The sequence below is a fragment of the Staurois parvus genome, unplaced genomic scaffold (genome assembly GCF_062004578.1).
Source record: "Staurois parvus isolate SC_StPar_1 unplaced genomic scaffold, SC_StPar_1.0 ptg000446l, whole genome shotgun sequence".
In the NCBI taxonomy this organism is placed as follows: domain Eukaryota; kingdom Metazoa; phylum Chordata; class Amphibia; order Anura; family Ranidae; genus Staurois; species Staurois parvus.
The window spans coordinates 3,367,012-3,388,396 of record NW_028318242.1 but is presented as its reverse complement, the minus strand read 5'-3'; the positions used below and the strand labels follow the sequence as shown (position 1 = coordinate 3,388,396).

General features: G+C 43.2%; 2 protein-coding genes across 3 annotated transcripts in view; both read right to left on the bottom strand.

Moving 5' to 3' along the window:
• Positions 1-250: 250 nt before the first annotated feature.
• On the bottom strand, positions 251-11,149 carry LOC149453619 (diphthamide biosynthesis protein 3-like). The gene is made up of 3 exons (XM_089688139.1): positions 10,952-11,149; positions 3,228-3,302; positions 251-737 (listed from the first exon to the last, which is right to left on the bottom strand). Exons 1-3 carry the CDS (start codon positions 11,057-11,059, stop codon positions 669-671), a joined length of 252 nt encoding a protein of 83 aa, XP_089544265.1. The 5' UTR covers positions 11,060-11,149; the 3' UTR covers positions 251-668.
• Positions 11,150-18,366: 7,217 nt separating this feature from the next.
• The window catches only part of LOC149453618 (septin-10-like), a 99,397-nt gene continuing 96,378 nt past the window's right edge, over positions 18,367-21,385 (bottom strand). For both annotated transcript variants that reach the window (XM_089688137.1, XM_089688138.1), the window contains exon 11: positions 18,367-20,204. In XM_089688137.1, the coding sequence (XP_089544263.1) occupies positions 20,195-20,204 (10 nt within the window). In that variant the 3' untranslated portion in view covers positions 18,367-20,194. The remainder of the gene's footprint in view (positions 20,205-21,385) is intronic.

Here is a 21,385-nt window from a genome sequence, read left to right as displayed (position 1 = left end):
CTTTTTAAAAAGGTAAGAAGTAGAAAACAGATAACTATACAGTCCATGTATTTATCGGACGTGTCAGGAATTTACTCATGCACACTTATAAGGTTACTGAAAGGTCCACTTTAATAAAATCCCCAGACATCTTATTTTATTTATATAACTGTAGGTGGTGTCAGTTTTAGGAAGTTCAAATATTCTGTGGATGAGAGCAATTAAGTGCAAGCATTCGATTTGGCAAAGATATCAAATGCTACAAAAAATGTAATAGAAATAAAATAAACACTTTATTAAAATATATACAGCTTACAGTAAAAATATGTAAAGTTTTCCTAGGGTTCTATTTTGCTCAGTCGGTTCAAAAAAGTGCAAATGGCATCATGCATTTGGTAAGAAATGGCTTAAGATTTATCACAAGGTTTCCAGAAGAAAGCATAGACAATCCCGATCTAATTAAGTCATGTTATTCTGCAGTACTGCAACCCAAAGAAAAGCACTTTCATTTGCCATCTGATATGCAGCAATGAAAAACTTGCACATTAGTTATGTGCTGTGAAATTTTAAAACAAACTGGAACAAGTAGCCAACTGTAACAAGTCTTGTATCCAAAAGGGAGGATTTAAACAGCAGTCCAGCAGCAGCAATGGGGCGTCCACACAGAAGGATAAAGCTCAAATTCATGATCAGCACTTTAACAGTTCAGTTTTGCCAGAAACCGGTTCAGGAACAGCTTCCCCTTTCATGAATTCATCCTGCAAATATAACATCATTGTTATTATCAAGTTCTGTCATATATCAGTGCTTGAAAGATCATTAACAAAAACAAATAGATACATTTCAATGTCTCTCCACAATTCCAAGTCTGAAATATTTCAGAAAAAAAAAAAAACACCAAGATGCAGGCTGCAGTTTGCAACCTTTTACTGCACTGTAAAACTATGGATTTCAATGGTCTCCCAGGCAATTTGCTGGCCAGATTGTCTTTTGTGTGGCTGCTGGAACGGAGCAAGCTAGGCAGAGGCTGCAGGTCCATGATTTCTGGATGAGGGAGCCAAGTCTAGGGACTTCAGAGAAAATCTAAGTCACATTAGGTTGAGGTGAGCAAAAAGACCTTACATGCTAATCACGGACAACAGCCAGACCACCCTTGATGTTATCACAAAAACTAAACTTAAGTCCCCGATCACACCAGGTGCGACTTGGCGTGTGACTTGGCATGCGACTTGCAAATCGCACCCTATTGTACGCATGTACAGTGGTCATACCGATGCGATTTGCAAATTGAAATCGCATCGAATGAATATCAGTGTCTTAACACGTGCGATTTGCTGCAGCGCGATTTCTAAAGTAGTTCTTCATTACTATTTCTGCAGTTTTGTTGCGATTTCACATACATAGAACAGAAATCGCACTGCGAATTGAAAGAAATTATTGAAAATCTTCACGAGTAGCAATAAGCACATAAATCGCAGTGGTGTGACCTGTGATTAAAGCAAGTTACATTTTATTGTAAAATACATCATCCTGAAGTGAAAAAAAAAACATTTGATCTTTGCAAGTTATTATTGTGTAGACAGGGTCACACCAGTGTAAAGAACCCCCTCCCTTCAAATATAGAAGGACCTACCTCAAAGTGCACAACTACTCCATCAGGTTTGTTTAGATGTAAACCTAAACTTCGATCAATAAATCACCCTGGCATTTTACTTGCCTTCCTGTATTTTTTGTGTGGCCAACCTCGGTCTACTAAGGAAGCCCAAGCCCCTTTTCATTATAAAATTACCTAAAGCTGCAGTCCTGTAATGCTGCAGCTCCTTCTCCTCTTGTTCCAGTTTGGGTCCTTCTGAAAGCAGAGTTCCACGCAAAAGTGGAAGCTACGCTTCTCTGCCTCCTCCCACCTCCGCTGCCACATTTGGCACCTTTTGGGAGGGAGCGGGTACCTGGTTTTGACAAGTACCTGCGCCCATCTCCGGCTCAGTTTGCTGCAGCAAACTGAGCCAGGAGTTTGTCCCTCCTGCAGCCCTCAGAAAATCAACAGGTCCCAGAGGACTGCGACCCATTCACAAAGTGCAGTGCATTTTGCCCATGTGCAGTAGGAGACCAGCGGTGAAGCTGTAAGGCTTCGCTGTTGGTTTCCCTTAGTCAAGATGGTTGCGCCAGCTCCTGACAGCCGATTGAAGAATCGGCTCGGGGTGAGAACACCACTGGATGCCTGGACAGGTAAGTGCCCTAATATTAAAAGCGCTTGGCTTTTAATCTCTATGCTCATACCTCTGCCATGACTTCCATCGGATTGCCAGACAGAGAAGCATGATTCGTCACTACAGAGAACATGTCTCCACTGCTCTAGAGTCCAATGGCAGTGTACTTTACACCACTGCATCCGACACTTTGCACTTCACTTGGTGATGTAAGGCTTGGATGCAGCTGCTCGGCCATGGAAACCCATTCCATGAAGCTCTCTATGCACTGTTGCACTAATCTGAAGGCCACACGAAGTTTGGAGGTCTTTAGCTATTGACTCTGCAGACAGTTGGTGACTTCTGCGCACTGTGCATTTCAGCATGTGCTGACCCCATTCTGTCATTTTATGTGGCCTACCACTTCGTGGCTGAGTTGCTGATGTTCCCAGTTTTTTCCACTTTGTTATAATACCACTAACAGTTGACCGTGGAATGTTTAGTAACAAGGAAATTTCACAAATGGACTTATTACACAGGTGACAACCTATCACATACCATTCCTGAATTCACTGAGCTCCTGAGAGCGACCCATTCTTTCACAAATGTGTGCAGAAGCAGTCTGCATGCCTAGGTGCTGGATTTTATACACCTGTGGCTATGGAGGTGATTGGAACAATGATTTGGAGGGATGTCCCAATACTATTGGCAATATAGTGTCACTTTTTATGCCCCAAAACACAGATCTCTAGCTATTTTGTCACTCTTCATACCCTGTTCATGAGTAAATGAAAGCCCATAAAAAGATGTACCTCCAAGATTGAGCATATTCACATGCTGTGACCAGACTGCTACTAACGGTTATTCTCGCAGTGATTGGGCTGACAGCTCAACCCATTGACCCAACCTTACAGAAATAGATTCTGTCAGAGAACAGCATTCCACATTTTCACAGATATAATACAGCTATTATTCAGCATTAGCATCCCTTACTGAGCTGATATTTCTGTGTAAAAAAAAGCTAGAAAAACTCTGACCCAATGAGTGGAGTGTGTGACCCACCTTATCATAGATGACTCGGACAAGTAATGAACAGCTAGGACATGTTGCAACTTCTTCTCCATTTTCCAAATCTTCCTGAAAATAAAAATGTGAACAACCCAAGAGTTAGAACCGTCACCGGACGCTAAAATCTACCAGAAAAAAAACAGGGTTAATATGTGTCAGGCTGTAAATTATTTTGTTTGGCTAGAGCAGTGCAAAATGTAAAAAATTAAACAAATAGTTTTACAGAACGCAGCAACATCTGTACATGTAGGACACCCAATGTTAGAGATGATTTATTCTTCCAAAGCAAATACACCTTTGCAAACCGGTAGTATTCCATTGTTTCTCCTCTCCCTCAGTTTCTCTCTCTCGGCTAGTGTGACCCCAATGCTGACAGAGAGGGGCAAACAAGAATGCTGTGCTGGTGCCCAGTGTCCTTATCAACTTATGACATCGTTGGTTGTTATGTCACCAGCAGCTAGAAAGTTGTAACGGTGTACAATGAAAATCTGTGGCAGTCTTGATCCACCTGCTGGCTTGTATACAGTTTTTAGGCATTTTGCCAAGGCACCCGTGAAGAAACTAGAAGGCACCCTGGTTAAAAAAGGCTGGGCTAGACAAATCTGGGTCACCACTAACAGATTAAATTTTTCTTGGTTCTGTTTTTCAAAATCATTATGCAGCACAAGAGTACCTAAATGAGTCTATAGTCCGTGATTCTTTAATATTTCCATTTCTGTGTACTACTGATACTCGTGCAGACAGGCAGGGCTGGTGCTTCCACTAGGCAAACTAGGCGGCCGCTAGGGCACACTGCCACCTAGGGATGCCTGGGCGCAGCACAGGCCGGCACTCTGTGTCACCACGTCATGAATGAATCTTCATCTGATAGGAGGGGCAGCAGAGGGGAGGAAGAAAGGACAGGAAGATGCCGGATGTCTGGAGCCAGTGTAGCAGCCGAGCTTAGGCTCCTTCCAGTGTTCCTCTCAGACTCAGTCCCATACTGCAAGTCGGCTGCTGATCGCTGTGGAGGTCCAGCCTCTCTCTTCCTATTCATCAGCAGAGGTGGAGCTGCGCCTACGGAAGAAGGTAATGTCTGACTCTGATGTCTTGTGTCTGTGCAAGTATGACCCAGCTGGCCGGACATCCATCACATGTGCAGTGTGACAGTGAGCGATGACATCTTCACAATTCCACAACCTGCTCTTCTAGTGCCTGCTGATCTGTGTCAGTGTTGGTGTTGTATCGGATCTGTAACTCTGTGGGGATCGCTCAGTTCAGCTGCCTGCTGTCACAGCGTTTTATCTCCCCCCATTGCCTGGGGAACTCCAGCCTAGGATCTGTCAGAGTGTGGATCCATCATCCTCCACTCACTGCAACTGTCACCCTGCCACTGCCAGCCACAGATACAGTCCATCTGTGACACTGATTTTGTCTTAAATATTGGTGCTTGTGGTATCTCATGGCACTTATTTTTGCAAATTAAAAGAAATTTAGCAGTTTCATGTTGTGTTGATTTAAAATTTTCTGTTTTTTAAAAAATATATTTATTTTTTGATGGGGGGAGGGGGCGTAAGTAGCTGGTCTTGCCTAGGGTGCAAAATAGTCTAGCACCAGCCCTGCACACAGGTGATTAGGTGCATATGGTGTATTCTTAAAGCTAGTGGGGGGTGGACTTTTGGGTTCGAAGAAGATCCCCCGCTAGCTGTCAAAGCCGATGCTTTCACAACATGTTACATCCTGAATATATAGATGAACCTATCCTTTAACAGCTAGAATCATAGGTACACATTATCAGCTGTGAGCAGGAAGTCTGCACAAATGAATGACAGGCAGCCACATCTGCATGTAACAGCACATGGAGCGATTACCAGTGGTAGGGAACTTGCTTTAAAGCAGAAGTAAACCATTGATACAAAACAATAAGGCCCCAGGAGCTTTCAGCCATAATGTGTTAGTATACAGTATGTATGCAGAAATTATTTTAAAAATATTGCTCTCAGTCTCCTCCAAATTCCTTTTTTTTACTTGCTATGATCTGACTTTCTGTTAGAGGGAGTCTACATTCAATCTTCATAGTCCAGCTGTATAAAGGAATGAGCCACCCCTGTTCACTCCTGAGATGGGCTAACAATTATGACATTTGTAGGATGTATAGAGAAGTGCGCATGACTGAAACTAACTTGCTTGTATATAAAAAAAAAACAAAAACACAGAAATGAGGGGGAAAAGGAGAGGTTCGGGAGCTCACAAAAGGACTTTACAAGAAGGCAGATAAACCCATTAAAGTGTTACTAAACCCACAACAGTAACATCAGTCTGTATATGGAGTAAAGCATGCTTGTTATACTCACTGTGGAACCTAAGGGGTTAATCCTCTGCATTGTGTAAAAAGTATGTTTGATCCTGTCTTCTCTGATCCTCCCCTTCTTCCCGGGCTCCCCTCTTATCTCCTGATTAGACATATGTGCAGTCACTCTGCACATGCTCAGTTTGGTGTGTATTGCTAGAGGTTTTTTTTTCTTGGGAGAGTGCATGTGATCAGCACAGGTCCAAATAGCACTGTCCAGACAGAGGTCAGGGGTTCTGCATCCTCCTAGAGCAAAATAAAAACTCCTCCTACAAGCTTTAACCAGTGCTTGGCTGGACACTGATAGAAGTCACAAGACTGCTCCAACTACTGATGAGATAAGGTATTGAGCAGTTTATTTACTAAAATAATTGCATTTCCATGTTGTATGTACTGTGTGAGACCAGATATAGTGAATGCAGGCTCCTGGGTTTAGTAACACTTTAATAAACAATTTCATTAAAAATAGATTACAAGGCTAATAAGTAGTAAATGTGTATGTATTATTTTACGCTAAATAAGGGAATCGTTTAGTGTCACTTTAAAGCGTTAGCTCAAGTTTATATTTAAAGTGGTTGTAAACCCTTACTTATACCCAGTGAAGTGACTGGTCTCAGGTGATACACTGAGATGAAACACATCCTACTACATATGTTGTACCTTTCTATCTACAGCCATCTTACCCCTCCATCTATTTAGTGCTGGTTCACATATATGCAGATTGGATGCGATTTGAAGCGCATCCAATATGCATGTCATGTGAAATAACATTGCTTCCTATGGTGCCTATTCACATACAGTCATGGCCGAAATTGTTGGCACCCTTGATATTTTTCCTGAAAATCAAGTATTTCACACAAAAAAGGTATTGCATTAACACATGTTTTGCTATACACATGTTTATTCCCTTTGTATGTATTGGAACAAATATAAAACAGAGGCAGAAAAGCAAATATGACATAATGTCACACAAAACCCCAAAAATGGGCTGGACAAAAGTATTGGCACCCTTAACTTAATATTTGGTTGCACACCCTTTGGAAAACATAACTGAAATCAGTCGCTTCCTATAACCATCAATAAGCTTCTGACACCTCTCACCCGGAATTTTGGACCACTCTTCCTTTGCAAACAGCTCCAGGTCTCTCTTATTGGAAGGACACCTTTTCCCAACAGCAATTTTAAGATCTCTCCACAGGTGTTCAATGGGATTTAGATCTGGGCTCATTGCTGGCCACTTCAGAACTCTCCAGCGCTTCTTTGCCATCCATTTCTGAGTGCTTTTTGACGTATGTTTGGGGTCATTGTCCTGCTGGAAGACCCAGGATCTTGGACGCAAACCCAGCTTTCTGACACTGGGCCCTACAGTGCGACCCAAAATCCTTTGGTAATCCTCAGATTTCATGATGCCTTGCACACAGTCAAGGCACCCAGTGCCAGAGGCAGCAAAACAACCCCAAAACATCATTGAACCTCCACCATATTTTACCGTAGGTACTGTGTTTTGTTCTTTGTAGGCCTCATTCCGTTTTCGGTAAACAGTAGAATGATGTGCTTTACCGAAAAGCTCTATCTTGGTCTCATCTGTCCACAAGACGTTTTCCCAGAAGGCTTTTGGCTTACTCAAGTACATTTTGGCAAACTGTAGTCTTGCTTTTTTATGTCTCTGTGTCAGCAGTGGGGTCCTCCTGGGTCTCCTGCCATAGCGTTTCATTTCATTTAAATGTCGACGGATAGTTCGCGCTGACACTGATGCTCCCTGAGCCTGCAGGACAGCTTGAATGTCTTTGGAACATGTTTGGGGCTGCTTATCCACCATCCGGACTATTCTGCGTTGCAATCTTTCATCAATTTTCCTCATCCGTCCACGACCAGGGAGATTAGCTACAGTGCCATGGGTTGCAAACTTCTTGATAATGTTGCGCACTGTGGACAAAGGCAAATCTAGTTCTCTGGAGATGGACTTGTAACCTTGAGATTGTTGATATTTTGCCACAATTTTGGTTCTCAGGTCCTCAGACAGTTCTCGTCTCCTCTTTCTGTTGTCCATGCTTAGTGTGGCACAGACAGACACACAATGCAAAGGTTAAGTGAACGTCTCTCCTTTTTATCTGCTTTCAGGTGTGATTTCTATATTGCCCACACCTGTTACTTGCCCCAGGTGAGTTTACAGGAGCATCACATGCTTGTAACATTCTTATTTATCCGCAGTTGTGAAAGGGTGCCAATACTTTTGTCCAGCCCATTTTTGGAGGTTTGTGTGACATTATGTCGAATTTGCTTTCTTTCCTCCCTTTTTTTGTTTTGTCCCAATACACACAAAGGGAATAAACATGTGTATAGCAAAACATGTGTTAATGCAATACGTTTCGTGAGAAATACATGATTTCCTGGAGAAATATCAAGGGTGCCAACAATTTCGGCCATGACTGTATGTCCAGTGCACTGACAGTGCTGATTGAAAAAGAGTGCTGTTCGATCCAGGTGTGGATTACAGGCTATTGACTTATTTGGGAACCATTTCTACACTGCACATGTGTGAAAAGGATAAAATCCCCACCTAAACCTGATCTGAACTGCTGAACAACTACTGTGTTAATCAGCTGTGAAACCTGAGCTTCAATCTGCACCGCACATGTGGGAATCAGCTCTCAAGGTGCAGAATTTGCACAGGATCACTCAGCTCTGAAAAGCATTGAATTGAATCAAGTTAAAGTTAAATCAATGAGGAAAGCTCTGAGGGCTGATTGGAGGAATCGGGCACACCCCCCTTCATTGACAGCTGAGGCTCTCAATCTTCTGGAGGTCCCTTACGTCACCATTTTTCCCTTGGTATCAGGAATACTTGTCAGAAGTAAAAAAATGCTTACAGCAGAGGAACTAGGTAGCAGACAGAAAGGACACTTAGTGCTCTGGATTGAGACAAGTACAAAATATAAAGCGATATGCTTTGTTCATATTTCATGTCTGAGATTTACAACCACTTTAGCCACGTGCCTACCTGCCCAGGCCAATTGTCAGCTTTCAGCGCTCTTGCACTTTGAATGACAATTGCGTGGTCATGCAACACTGTACCCAAATGAGGTTTTTATAATTTGTTTTCACACAAATAGAGCTTTCTTTCGGTGTTATTAAATCACCATTGGTTTTTTTAATTTTTGCACTATAGAAAAAAAAAAAAAAAAAAAGAGCAAAAAATGAACAAAAAAAAAGGTTTTCTGATGATGATGAGGCTGCACTGATGAGGTGGCACTGATGGACACTTTTGGGGCTGCACTGATAATCGTGCAGATGTCCTCTGTGACACTTGCTGGTTATCGGCAGCACTTTCCTCACACTGTGACAGCATGAGGAAAATGCTACCGATAACTGGCAACTATTTACTTTGTGATCAGCTGTCATTGGACACAGCTGATCATGTGGTAAAAGGCCGCTATGATTAGCCTTTTACCTTATCATGTGATCAGCTGTGTCTGTAGGATACAGCGATCACAGACAGCGCCGGGTGTGTGCCGCTGGGCGCGATTTCTTTGAGGATGTCAAATGAAGTCCTCCCAGAATTTGACAACCGCGCTGTAGCTGTCATTCAGCTATAGCCCGGTTGTCAAGTAGTTAAGCCCGCAGTGTATTCAAGGGGCCCCGATAGTTTATAAATTGTGGTGCAATGTGGACAAATTGAGTTTCCTTTAACCGCCTCCCACCCGCCATATAAGGAAATGACGGGTGCAAGGAGGTTCTCTTGTTCTGGGAGGACGTCATATGATGTCCTCCCACGCGTGCGCGGCTCCAGGGGCGCGCAGCACGTTGATCAGTGGTGCACTGTGTCCCTCGGACACAGCAGATCACCGATCAATGGAAAAATCCGAAGATGTCGGCTCAGTCATGTGATCAGCTGTGTCCAATCACAGCTGATCGCATGTAAATAAGGAAATGCCGGTTATCAGCATTTCTCTCCTCATGAGCTGTCACGCTGACAGCTTGAGAGGAGAGCCAGTAATCAGCATTACTCAGAGGGGACATGTACACTGATCATCAGGGCACTGATGATCAGTGTAGCCCCAGCAGTGCCAACTTTCAGGGTCCATCAATGCCAGCTGTCAGTGCTCATCAATGCCACCTGCCAATGCCCATCAGTGCCACATATCAGTGCCACCTATCAATGCCAGTCAGTGCCACCTATCAGTGCTGACAGTCAGTGCCGCCTATCAGTACCAGTCAGTGCTGCCTTTCAGTGCCCATCAGTGATGCCGGTCAATGCCCAGTGCCACCTACCAGTGCCTCCTCATCAGTGCAGCCTATCAGTGCCCATCACTGCAGCCTCATTAGCGCACATCAGTGAAGGAGAAAAATCACTTATTTACAAAATTTATAACAAAAACGAAGAAAAAACATTTTTTTCAAAATTTTCAGTTGTTTTTGGTTTGTTTAGCAAAAAATAAAAAACCCAGAGGTGATTAAATACCACAAAAAAAGAGCTCTGTCTCAAAAAAAATTATAAAAATTTTGTATGAGTACAGTGTTGCATGACCGCACAATTGTCATTCTAAGTGTGACAGCACTGAAAGCTGAAAATTGGCCTGGGCAGCAAGGGGATATAAATGCCCTGTAGGCAAGTGGCTTCTGTAAAGCCTGGCCAAAACAGCAGCATTCTGAGTGACTGGCACCACACTACCTATAAGCTAGGCTGGATGGTATGTTGAGCGTGTCCCCATCATCACAGGAAGGATCTGCTGTATTGCTCAGCCACAAATCCGCACATGCGCAGGACAAGGAGGGAGAGGGCTCTGCACATGTGTGGATTTGTGGACGGCGGGGAGGAGCAATACAGAACCTCTAAGCTTCTTAGAGCCCATTCACAACTGGAAATGCATGACATGCTTGTGGTGCCATTGTTAATGGCACAAAATGCAGGAAGCAAGCATGCATTTTGCTGCATGCTAACACGAACAAATGCGGCAAAAATGTGCAACCCGAAATGCTGCATGAGCTACTTTTCCGCAAGTAAACAGCCCATTGAAATCAATGGGCTGCCCTATGCATGGCACGTAAACAAACCCCTGCGTCTCAAATCGCTAGATGTGAATATGGCCTTCATTTGATTGTGCGGGCGCACTCAATGTACCATATCTCCCAGCCAGATGTTACTCATCACCCAGAATACTACTTTATAGGCCAGGCTTCGCCACACTTGGGTCATCTGTCTACTATTTGAGGCCATAGGCTGAACAGCAAAAGTCATTACAAACGTGAACTAACCTCGACTGCCCCCAGTGCTATGTATGGCTTGTATAAGAAGTCACAGACCACGCCCCGGGTGTCAGCTGTCACAGCCCACTGATGCTCTGAGTCATGTGACACGTGAGCGCTCTCTCATCTGTGATCATCATACCTTAGTGATGGCGAACTTGTCCCCGCACGGACAGGGGTAATAATACGTCTCCGTATCCTCGTCATACTCAAAGTCCTCGATCTCCACCTCATCATGGTACACCGCCATCCCGACACCCGGAGCGAGCCCTACACCTCCAGCACTACCGAACACGCTACAGCACCCGGCTCCGCCTCTCCAGCTGTACGTCAATGCCTCGCCTACCGTCACATGCGTCATTACGCTGAGACACATGGGCTAGAAGTAGCCATGTTTGACTCTGGCATTAGGAAATGACTGAAGCTGGAACTTTTCTTTATGACCAAAATCCTACTCTTTAACCACTTGCCCTCCAGAGGATTTACCCCCACCTTCCTGACCAGGCCATTTTTTGCATTACGGCGCTGCGTTACTTTAACTGACAATTGCACAGTCATGCAACGCAGCAGCCAAATCAAATTTGCATCCTTTTTCCCCACGAATTGAGCTTTCAGTGGTATTTAATCACCTGTGCAGTTTTTATTTTTTTGCACTAAAAAAAAAGTCAACAGTTTTGAGAAAAAAAACAATATTTTTTACTTTTTGCTATTCAACATGCCCAGTGAAAAAAATTTAAAAAATCAAATTTTCTTATAAATTTAGGCCAAAATGTATTCTGCTACATGTCTTTGCTAAAAACAAAAATCCCAATACCTGTAAATTAATTGGTTTACGTGAAAATTATAGTGTTTACAAATGGCGGTATATATACTGAGCTTTTTTATTTATTTTTACTAGTAATGGTGGCAATCAGCGACTTATAGCAGGACTGCGCTGGGCATTCTGGCACTGGGGGGAACTTACTTGGTGCCACTGACATCCCCAGTGACACCAATACAGTGATCAGTGCTAACAAAAAGCACTGACAGTGTATTAATGGCACTGGGCAGGAAGGAGTTAATATGTGAGGCAATCAAAGGGTTAACAGTGTGTTGTGTGCTGTTTTACTAGGGGCTGTGTGTTAGTGCTTCACTGTAAGCACACTGCTTTGCATGACTGTGCTCTGCACAGCTATGCAAAGCAGTGTGCAGGAGCTGACAGGGGAGAAAACTGTTTTGTTTACTAATCACTGGCCAGGACCCGGTGATTGACAGTCACGGCCGCAAATGGTGCCGTGGGTAGGGCACACGCATGCACCCTACCGGGAAATGCAAAATCACGTATATATATGTGATTTTGCGCATCCGTGCCGCCCTATAGCAGTACTTCTGCTATAAGGCAGACAGGAAGCAGTTAAAAGACATATATATCAAAAATTAGTTGGCCCACCCTTTGCAGCTATAACAGCTTCAACTCTTCTGGGAAGGCTGTCCACGAGGTTCAGGAGTGTGTCTATGGGAATATTTGACCATTCTTCCAGAAGTGCATTTGTGAGGTCAGGCACTGATATCGGACGAGAAGGCCTGGCTTGCAGTCTACGCTCTAATTCATCCCAAAGGTGTTCTATCAGGTTGAGGTCAGGACTCTGTGCAGGTCAGTCAAGTTCCTCCACCCCAAACTTGCTCATCCATGTCTTTATGGACCTTGCTTTGTACACTGGTGTGCAGTCATGTTGTAACAGGAAGGGGCCATCCCCAAACTGTCCCCACAAAGTTGGGAGCATGAAATTGTCCAAAATGTCTTGGTATGCTGATGCCTTAAGAGTTCCCTTCACTGGAACTAAGGGGCCAAGGCCAATCCCTGAAAAACAACCCCACACCATAATCACCCCTCCACCAAACTTTACACTTGGCACAATGCAGTCAGGCAAGTTCCGTTCACCGCCAAACCAAGAAACATCCATTGGATTGCCAGAGAAGCGCGATTCATCACTCCAGAGAACACATCTCCTCTGCTCTAGAGTCCAGTGGCGGCATGCTTTACACCAATGAATCCGACGCTTTGCATTGTACTTGGTGATGTAAGGCTTGGATGCAGCTGCTCAGCCATGGAAATCCATACCATGAAACTCTCTACGCACTGTTGTGCTAATCTGAAGCCACACGAAGTTTGCAGGCCTTTAGCTATTGCCTCTGCAGACAGTTGGCGACTTCTGTGCACTTTGCGCTTCAGCATGCACTGACCCCACTTTGTCATTTTGCAAGGCCTACCACTTCATGGCTGAATTGTTGTTCCAAGTTGCTTCCACTTTGTTATAATACCACTAACAGTTGACCGTGGAATATTTAGTAGCAAGGAAATTTCACGGATGGACTTATTGCACAAGTGACAACCTATCACAGCACACTTGAATTCACTGAGCTCCTGAGAGTGACCCATTCTTTCACAACTGTTTGTAGAAGCAGTCTGCATGCCTAGGTGATGGATTTTATACACCTGTGACCAAGGAGGTGATTGGAACACCTGAACCCAGTGATTTGGAGGCGTGTCTCAATAGTTTTGGCAATATAGTATATATATATAGATATAGAAAGTGTATTGCACCCTAAGCTTTGCCAGCCTGCTTTATGTTGGCTAAAAATATTTGATGAGTGCCTTTTCTAGAAAAACCTGCCAGACTTATGATCTATTTTCCTATTCATAACATCTGTGCTTGGGAGTCACGGGTCTTTGTATACCCCCCACTTGCGTAAGGGTCAGGGATGAATAAGTGGCCCTGGACACAGGCTACTTTTTCATCCCTGTACACAGGTAACTACTCAGACGTACATAATCATGGGGGGGGGGGGGGGGTTATTTACTAAAATTGGAGAGTGCAAAATCTGGTGCAGCTTTGCATAGAAACCAATCAGCTTCCAGGTTTTATTGTCAAAGCTTAGTTGAACAAACTGAAGTTAGAAGCTGATTGACCACCATATACAGCTGCACCAGTTTTAGTAAATCTACCCCATGGTGTCTGTCAGCCTGCTATTGATTTGTACAGGCTGCATAAATGCTCGAGACTCCCGGGTGCAGAAATACATATCCTTAAAACATCATGCAGCCCTGTGCACCCAAGTGTATGAGTCCTCATTGGCCAGGTGGCAATCCTACTGGAGCAATGCAATAGGCCTGGTTTACTAACAGATAGATCAGTATACAAAACTATGACCATAACACACACACAAACACATTTTGCATCGATTCACTGAATTTGTTCATTCTCAATTGCAGGCTGCCTGGGCTTATACTTTGCTCTAGTCCCAATACAGCAACCCCAGGGCCAACATGGATCTGGCTGAATCCTCTTCATTCTGTTAATGCACCCCATTGTTTTTGTTTAGGCAGCCATACTCTCCCTAAAGAAAAAAATGGGGCCTTTTTGCAGTTACACAGAAATGGGAGAAACTAGCTGGGTCTATGTCAGCAGTAAGATTGCTGGATCTGAGGCTAAAAGGTAAGTATAAGCCAGGTGAAGCTGTCCTTTAAAGTGGTTGTAAACCCTTACATTTACCCAGTGAAGTGACTGGCCTCAGGTGATACGCTGAGATGAAACATCCTACTACATAAGTTGTACCTGTCTATCTACAGCTTTCTGTCCCCTATATCCATTCAAACTGCAGAATTTACACAGGCTCTCTCAGCTCTGAAAAGCAGAGCTACTGTCCCAAAAATAAAGCTGTCAGCAGCTTCACGCAAGGTCCTGGCAGGTTTCAGAAAGCTACAATACGTGAAACCTGGTAAAAGACTGGTGAACTGAGACCTGTGTTTAACATCCTCAAAAAGCAGTTGAAGGTTGGTTCCAGGTGTTTGAAATAAGCTGCTCGAAGTCTACTTATAGCCCAATCAAACCTTCAGGATTTATTTCTGTAATGTAGCCAGGCTGAATAAACAGAAGTAAGCCTTTTCTTTTTACTACTGTTTTTTTACCTTGCTAAGTGTTGCAGCAGGGGGTTAAAATACCCTGTACCGCAACTCTCTTACACAAAACTGCCACCTGACTCCCCCATAGCCCAACATCCCACCCCAACAGTGCATTAATCAGTAGCGCTCTTGCACCCTGGACTTCCAGGAGAATACTGCAAAGAAGGGCACTATGCCCTCTGCACCCTCCATTGGAGGAAGAAGGTGAAGAATACCTAAGGCATTAATTGACTGAAAATTGTCTATATATATATATATATATATATATATATATATATACACACACACACATACAGTTGCAAGAAAAAGTATGTGAACCCCTTGGGATTACGTGGAGTTTTGCATGAATTGGGCATAAAATGTGCTCTGAACGTCATCTAAGTCACAACAATAGAAGAACACAGTCTGCTGAACATAATACTACACAAACATTAGATGTTGCCATGGTTTAATTGCACATAACATGGAAACATTCACAGTGCAGGGAGGAAAAAGTATGTGAACCTTTGGACTTAATAACTGGTTGACCCTCCTTTGGCAGCAATAACCTCAACCAAACGTTTCCTGCAGTTGCAGATCAGACCTGCACAACGATCTGGAGTAATTTTGGACCACTCCTCTTCACAAAACTGTTTCAGTGTAGCAATGTTCTTGGGATGTCTGGTGTGAATCGCTCTCCTAAGGTCATGCCACAGCATTTCAATCGGGTTGAAGTCAGGACTCTGACTGGGCCACTCCAGAAGGCGTATTCTGTGCTGTTGCAGCCATTGTTTTGTTGAACTACTTGTATGCTTTGGGTCATTGTCCTGTTGCATCACCCATCCTCTGCGGAGCTTCAGTTCGCGGACAGATGGTCGTACGTTTTCCTGCAAAATGTCTTGATAAACTCTGGAATTCATTTTCCCATCAATGACAACAATCCGTCCAGGCCCTGAGGCAGCAAAGCAGCCCCAAACCATGATGCTCCCTCCGCCATGTTTTACAGTGGGGATGAGGTTTTGATGTTGGTGTGCTGTGCCTTTTTTTCTCCACACATAGTGTTGTGTGTTCTTCCCAAACAACTCAATCTTGGTTTCATCTGTCCACAGTATATTTTGCCAGTAGTGCTGTGGAACATCCAGGTGCTCTTTTGCAAACTTGAAATGTGCTGCAATATTCTTTTTGGACAGCAATGGCTTCCTCCGTGGTGTCCTCCCATGTACTCCATTCTTGTTTAATGTTTTCCTTATTGTAGATGTGTCAACAAAAATGTTAGCATGTGCCAGAGATGTCTGTAGGTCTTTAGCTGACACTCTGGGATTCTTCTTTACCTCCTGCAGAATTCTGCGCTGTGCTCTTGCAGTCATTTTTACAGGACGACCACGCCTAGGGAGAGTAGCAACAGTGCTAAACTTTCTCCATTTGTAGACAGTCTGTCTTACCGTGGACACATGAAGATCAAGGCTTTTGGAGATACTTTTGTAACCCTTTCCAGCTTCATGCAAGTCAACAATTCTTGATCGTAGGTCTTCTGAGAGCTCTTTTCTGCGAGGCATGGTTCACATCAGACACCGCTTCTTGAAACCAGTAAACCCAAAACAGGTGTGTGTCTTTTAAGGGCAGGACAGCTGTCAGCAACACATCCAATATCATCACACTGATTGGAGTCAAGGTTGGCTCACTCCTGGCTCCATTTAGCTCTGGGAGAAGTCATTAAGCTAGGGCCTCACATACTTTTTCCTCCCTGCACTGTGAAGGTTTACATGTTATGTGCAATTAAACCATGGCAACATCTAATGTTTGTGTAGTATTATGTTCAGCAGACTGTGTTCTTCTATTGTTGTGACTTAGATGACGTTCAGAGCACATTTTATGCCCAATTCATGCAAAACTCCACGTAATCCCAAGGGGTTCACATACTTTTTCTTGCAACTGTGTATATATATATATACACACACACATTTTCCTTTTGAGAAAAACCCTAGTGATTTGTTGCTTATTCTTTAAAAGGCAGATGTACCATGAGGTTGATTTACCAAAACTGGCGAGTGAAAAATCTGATGCAGCTCTGCTCTTCCAGGCTTTTTGCAAAATTTTAATTGAATTAGCTGTAGTTAGAAGGTGATTGGCTACCATGCATCCGGTTTTAGTTAAGCAACCCCAATATGTTTTTCCTACATTGTCCAAACAAAGGCTGGGGTGGGTTTTGGACCAGGCTGTAGGGCATACCTCAAGTGGGCCAGAACCTGGCTGAGATATCTGGCAGGGTGGCTGCATCACAGCATTAAAAAACACTTGATGATAATGTCCACATAAATGTGTTTCAGCTAAATGCGATCAGCTAAAAGATAACCCTTTATCTCTTAATAACTATTTCATGTAAAAAGAAAAGATACAACCACAAACACGTCTACACTGATTCCATAGGATCCTGTATTATATTCAAGGACCAAAGGATTATTGTTCACATAACATCCATTTTTATGGCTCTAAGTCTGGTGTCTCATACTATGCTCACTGCAATCATTTAATGTTTTCATTTAAAATTATGAATTTAACATTATGATTAGTGTACCAATAATTTGATGGGATGATTACAGAAAAAAATGTATAGGGCCATTCTGATTGTGTTCTAAGGGCTACTGTTCAATATTTCTCTACTTACATCAAAGTATATAGTCAAAGTTGTTTTAGAAGATGACATATCTGGAGAGCTCAAAACTGCCTGTGAATAGTTATGAGGTTGCCTAAAGTCAATCGTAATACTGTGAGAGTTTATACACTAAGCTACATAGGATCTATAACTTACCTTTATTCATTAATCACTTCCCACTCAGCCTGTTGTAAAAAAAATGGCCAAGCTGGAGTACAGTTATCCTGGGTGAAGAATGCTCGAGTAGCTTAATAAGCCAATCAAAAACATTCCCAAACAAACACACTCAAACAGTAAAAAAGAAATTGTTAGTACGCTTTGAGATAAGCAATTGCTGTCTGATAAAGCTTGGAACCCTTGGCTGTCTTACACACAGCTACCATCTGAATAGAGGCGAGCTGACGGTCGGTCGGGCAAGGGGCAGGCTCCTTCTCCTACTTCCCATTTTCCAATCCCCCATTTCTTCCTGTACTCTTTTTCTTACCCCCTTCTTAGTATTCTCTGTATTCAGTTGTACTCAGATGGTCACTTTTTTTCTTTATCAGTTTTGCATTGTATGACATGGTGCTTATACAAGTATTGTTCTTTTAGAAGGGTCATGTACTTAAATCTCTATGGCATCCCGAGTTTCCCGTCTCGGGCCCTTTCTCGCCTCCTTTCCTACCGGAGGGGTAATTGAGTGCTGTATTTGAATTTGGTTACATAGTTACTGTATATATTCATGAGATTTTGATATAAGCCCTACCTTGCTTCCTTGACCCTGGACGAGGTTACAACCATGAATGACAACCAACATCACATCTGACTCTGAAGAGCATTATGCTTGATTTGGCTCTTTATTGAAGGGCATTTTGTTTTTGCGTTCTTCTACTTTATTGTATACCTGTACACTTTGCTACTGGAAAGTATTGTTGTATTTTCCTCTTCGTGACAAAAACAATAAAAAACTATTGAAAAAGAAAGGTGTAAGTATCTTCATGCATTTCCAAGATATTAAAAGGAGTTTATTTAAGGCGGTATTAAATCCAAAAGCACACATTTATTAAATTTCAGTTTACCGATTCTTAGATGTGGTGGCTGCATGCGTTTTCTTTTTTAGGCTCTTTCTTTTATCTTCACCTGGTGATCTAGCCAGTAAGACTGTTGATTTTCAAAATAGCAAGTTCTCTTGCAGATTTATCAGTTTACAGAGATGAGACAAACCGTTTAACACTGACGGGGGGGGGGGGCTTACAATGATCAGCTTTTATTTGTGGAAAAACTTGATCTCAAAAGGAAAAAAAAAAAACTGTTGCTGGTTATAAAGTAGTAGCTGGAGTATGGCTTCAATTTGTTAGTGTATCTAACTCTTAGTACATCTAACACTCCCCTCCCCCCAGAGTGACAATGCTGCTATCCAAAGGTGCCCCCATTGCTCCTTCATCCAGAGTGGGGGCACTCTGATGCAATAGTACTGTTTTCTGCATTTTGTGTGCGTTTCCCACACCGCATTCAAAACACACTGCAGTTGCGATCTGCAGCGGGTGTCAGTAATACGGTAACAACACCCCAAACACAGGTCACAAATGCAGTACGTTTTCCTGCCTTGGGTCATATTGTAAAAAAGTCCCATATGATCTGGTTGCACTGCGTTTCCAAAAATAGTGCATGCACTACTTTGGATGGGGTGCAGTACCAGCCCATTCAAAATGAATTCACTGAAATTGCACCATACAGAACTACATGTGAATTGCACATGAATGCACAGCATGTTCTTGTGTGATTCTTAGTATGAGCTGGTCCTTAGAGGATGCTGTCAATAGGCATACACATTTTAAGGGGTACCTAAAATACTAATAAATAGCAGCAGGGGTAATCAGAAGAGGCATGCTGTCCCTTCTGCGGCCATAACCAACACAGCTCAGAAACGTTATGTAAGAGCTTGTCTTCTCTCTCTCCAGCCCCGCATAGTTATACTGACCCGTAAAAATAATGTGTGGGAGGAAGGCAAGCTTTGGCACTACAAGGGGGCCCTAAAATCTGCTGCAGGTATAAGCATGTGCAACTCTAACTGGAACAATGTTAAAATGTCATCTTGGGTAGTTGTTATGCAATCAATACAACACGACTTATTAAAAAGAACTTGATGTATTCATGTGAAAAAGTTCCTGTGTATAAGTATACTTGCCTATATAACATCAGTTTTATAATATACAATTGGATTAGGCAACCATTTATGCACTCACTCCTGCAATTCAAACAATTATCATCTTAGTGATATGTCAAAACACAGGGAAATCCAAAATTACCTAAATTTCAAAGTCCGCATGAAACAGACAATATTACAGAATAGATATGAATATAAATGTTTTTCCTGTAACTAAAAGTTAGAAAACAGTAACATGTCTGAACAAAGCAGATTAAACATATAGAATTAGCTGTGGGCATATTAACATGTCTCCAGCTTGTATATGTCCCATTTCCTTAGTAACCTACATAAAAGAATACTTTGCTTATCCTGAAAAACATATCCATTTAAATAGTAACGATTCCTGGACTCTACAGCTGCAAAATTCTTCCCTTGTATTCTTTGGTACCAGGCAGCTCCAGGAGGGAGCATAACATCCAAACAGCCATCTAGTTAGGACAGGGTTACAATAAAATGTACTGATGGAAATTTGCTTTGTTCTTTATCTTCTGCCACTGGCTATTGTACACAGATTTCTATTCTTTTTGTTCAGAAATAGATGGAGGCTTCAGGGACCCATTTAAAAACAGATGGAGTTAAAAAAACCATCCCCACCACAGAATTTGATTGTAGCATCATCCAATCACATGAAACTGCAAAACAAAGCATAGATGGGTTTAAGACTGACAGTGAATATCAACTTTACATTTCTGGTAAAATTATATATCATCTGTATGAAGACATCCCCATAGCAGTTATATGTAACAATTCAAACAGAGCATTGGAGTCAACTTTTCCTCAATAAAAATATAGTAGTCCAATCACTGATCATCTTCTGAAAATTCTAACTGCCTGGTTGTTATGCTAAATCTACAGTATTTTTTGATTCACTGGCCCAGGGCAAATATACAGATTAAGAAAGCTGGAGAAAAGTCAGAAGCCCTTTTTCCATAGTTGTTCTGTGCTAGTTAGTAACGTATTTTTCGCTCCATAAGACCCACTTTTTTCTCCCCAAAAAATGGGGGAAAATGTCTGTGCGTCTTATGGAGCGAATATGGAGCGCTCAGCCCGGTATTCCCGCCGCCGCCGTGTTAGAATAACGGGCCGGCCCGCTCAGTTCTTCTGTGCAGCAGAACCTGCTCCTTGGTCTTACCTGTTCCTCAGTCCAGCAGTGTCCTCACCATCTTCTCTCCCTGGCACCGGCATCTTTAGTGTGGGCACCCGGCTATGACAGCTCGCAGCTTCACAGCCGGGTGCCCACTGCGCATGCGTGAGAAGTGCTGCACTTTGTGAATGGTCTGGCAGTCTTCTGAGACCTGTCATGTGTCCCAGAAGATGGGGAGGGAGAACAACTCCGTGGAAGTGGGAGCGGGTATGCAAATTTGACAGCCCCACCCCCTTTCTGCTCCCCAAAGGTCCACAGTCTCTGGTCATCTCTTGTACTGTGTCCGCAGTCTCTGGTCATCCCCTGTACTGTGTCCGCAGTCTCTGGTCATCTCCTGTACTGTGTCCGCAGTCTCTGGTCATCCCCTGTACTGTGTCCGCAGTCTCTGGTCATCCCCTGTACTGTGTCCGCAGTCTCTGGTCATCCCCTGTACTGTGTCCGCAGTCTCTGGTCATCCCCTGTACTGTGTCCGCAGTCTCTGGTCATCCCCTGTACTGTGTCCGCAGTCTCTGGTCATCCCCTGTACTGTGTCCGCAGTCTCTGGTCATCCCCTGTACTGTGTCCGCAGTCTCTGGTCATCCCCTGTACTGTGTCCGCAGTCTCTGGTCATCCCCTGTACTGTGTCCGCAGTCGCTGGTCATCCCCTGTACTGTGTCCGCAGTCTCTGGT

Excerpts from the sequence above, each read along its gene's own strand:
- LOC149453619 (XM_089688139.1), bottom strand. The coding sequence starts at position 11,059 with ATGGCGGTGTACCATGATGAGGTGGAGATCGAGGACTTTGAGTATGAC. Across the intron at positions 3,303-10,951 it reads ACAAGTTCGCCATCACTAAG|GAAGATTTGGAAAATGGAGA; the intron begins GTATGATGATCA and ends TTTTATTTTCAG. Across the intron at positions 738-3,227 it reads TCCGAGTCATCTATGATAAG|GATGAATTCATGAAAGGGGA; the intron begins GTGGGTCACACA and ends TTATATTTGCAG.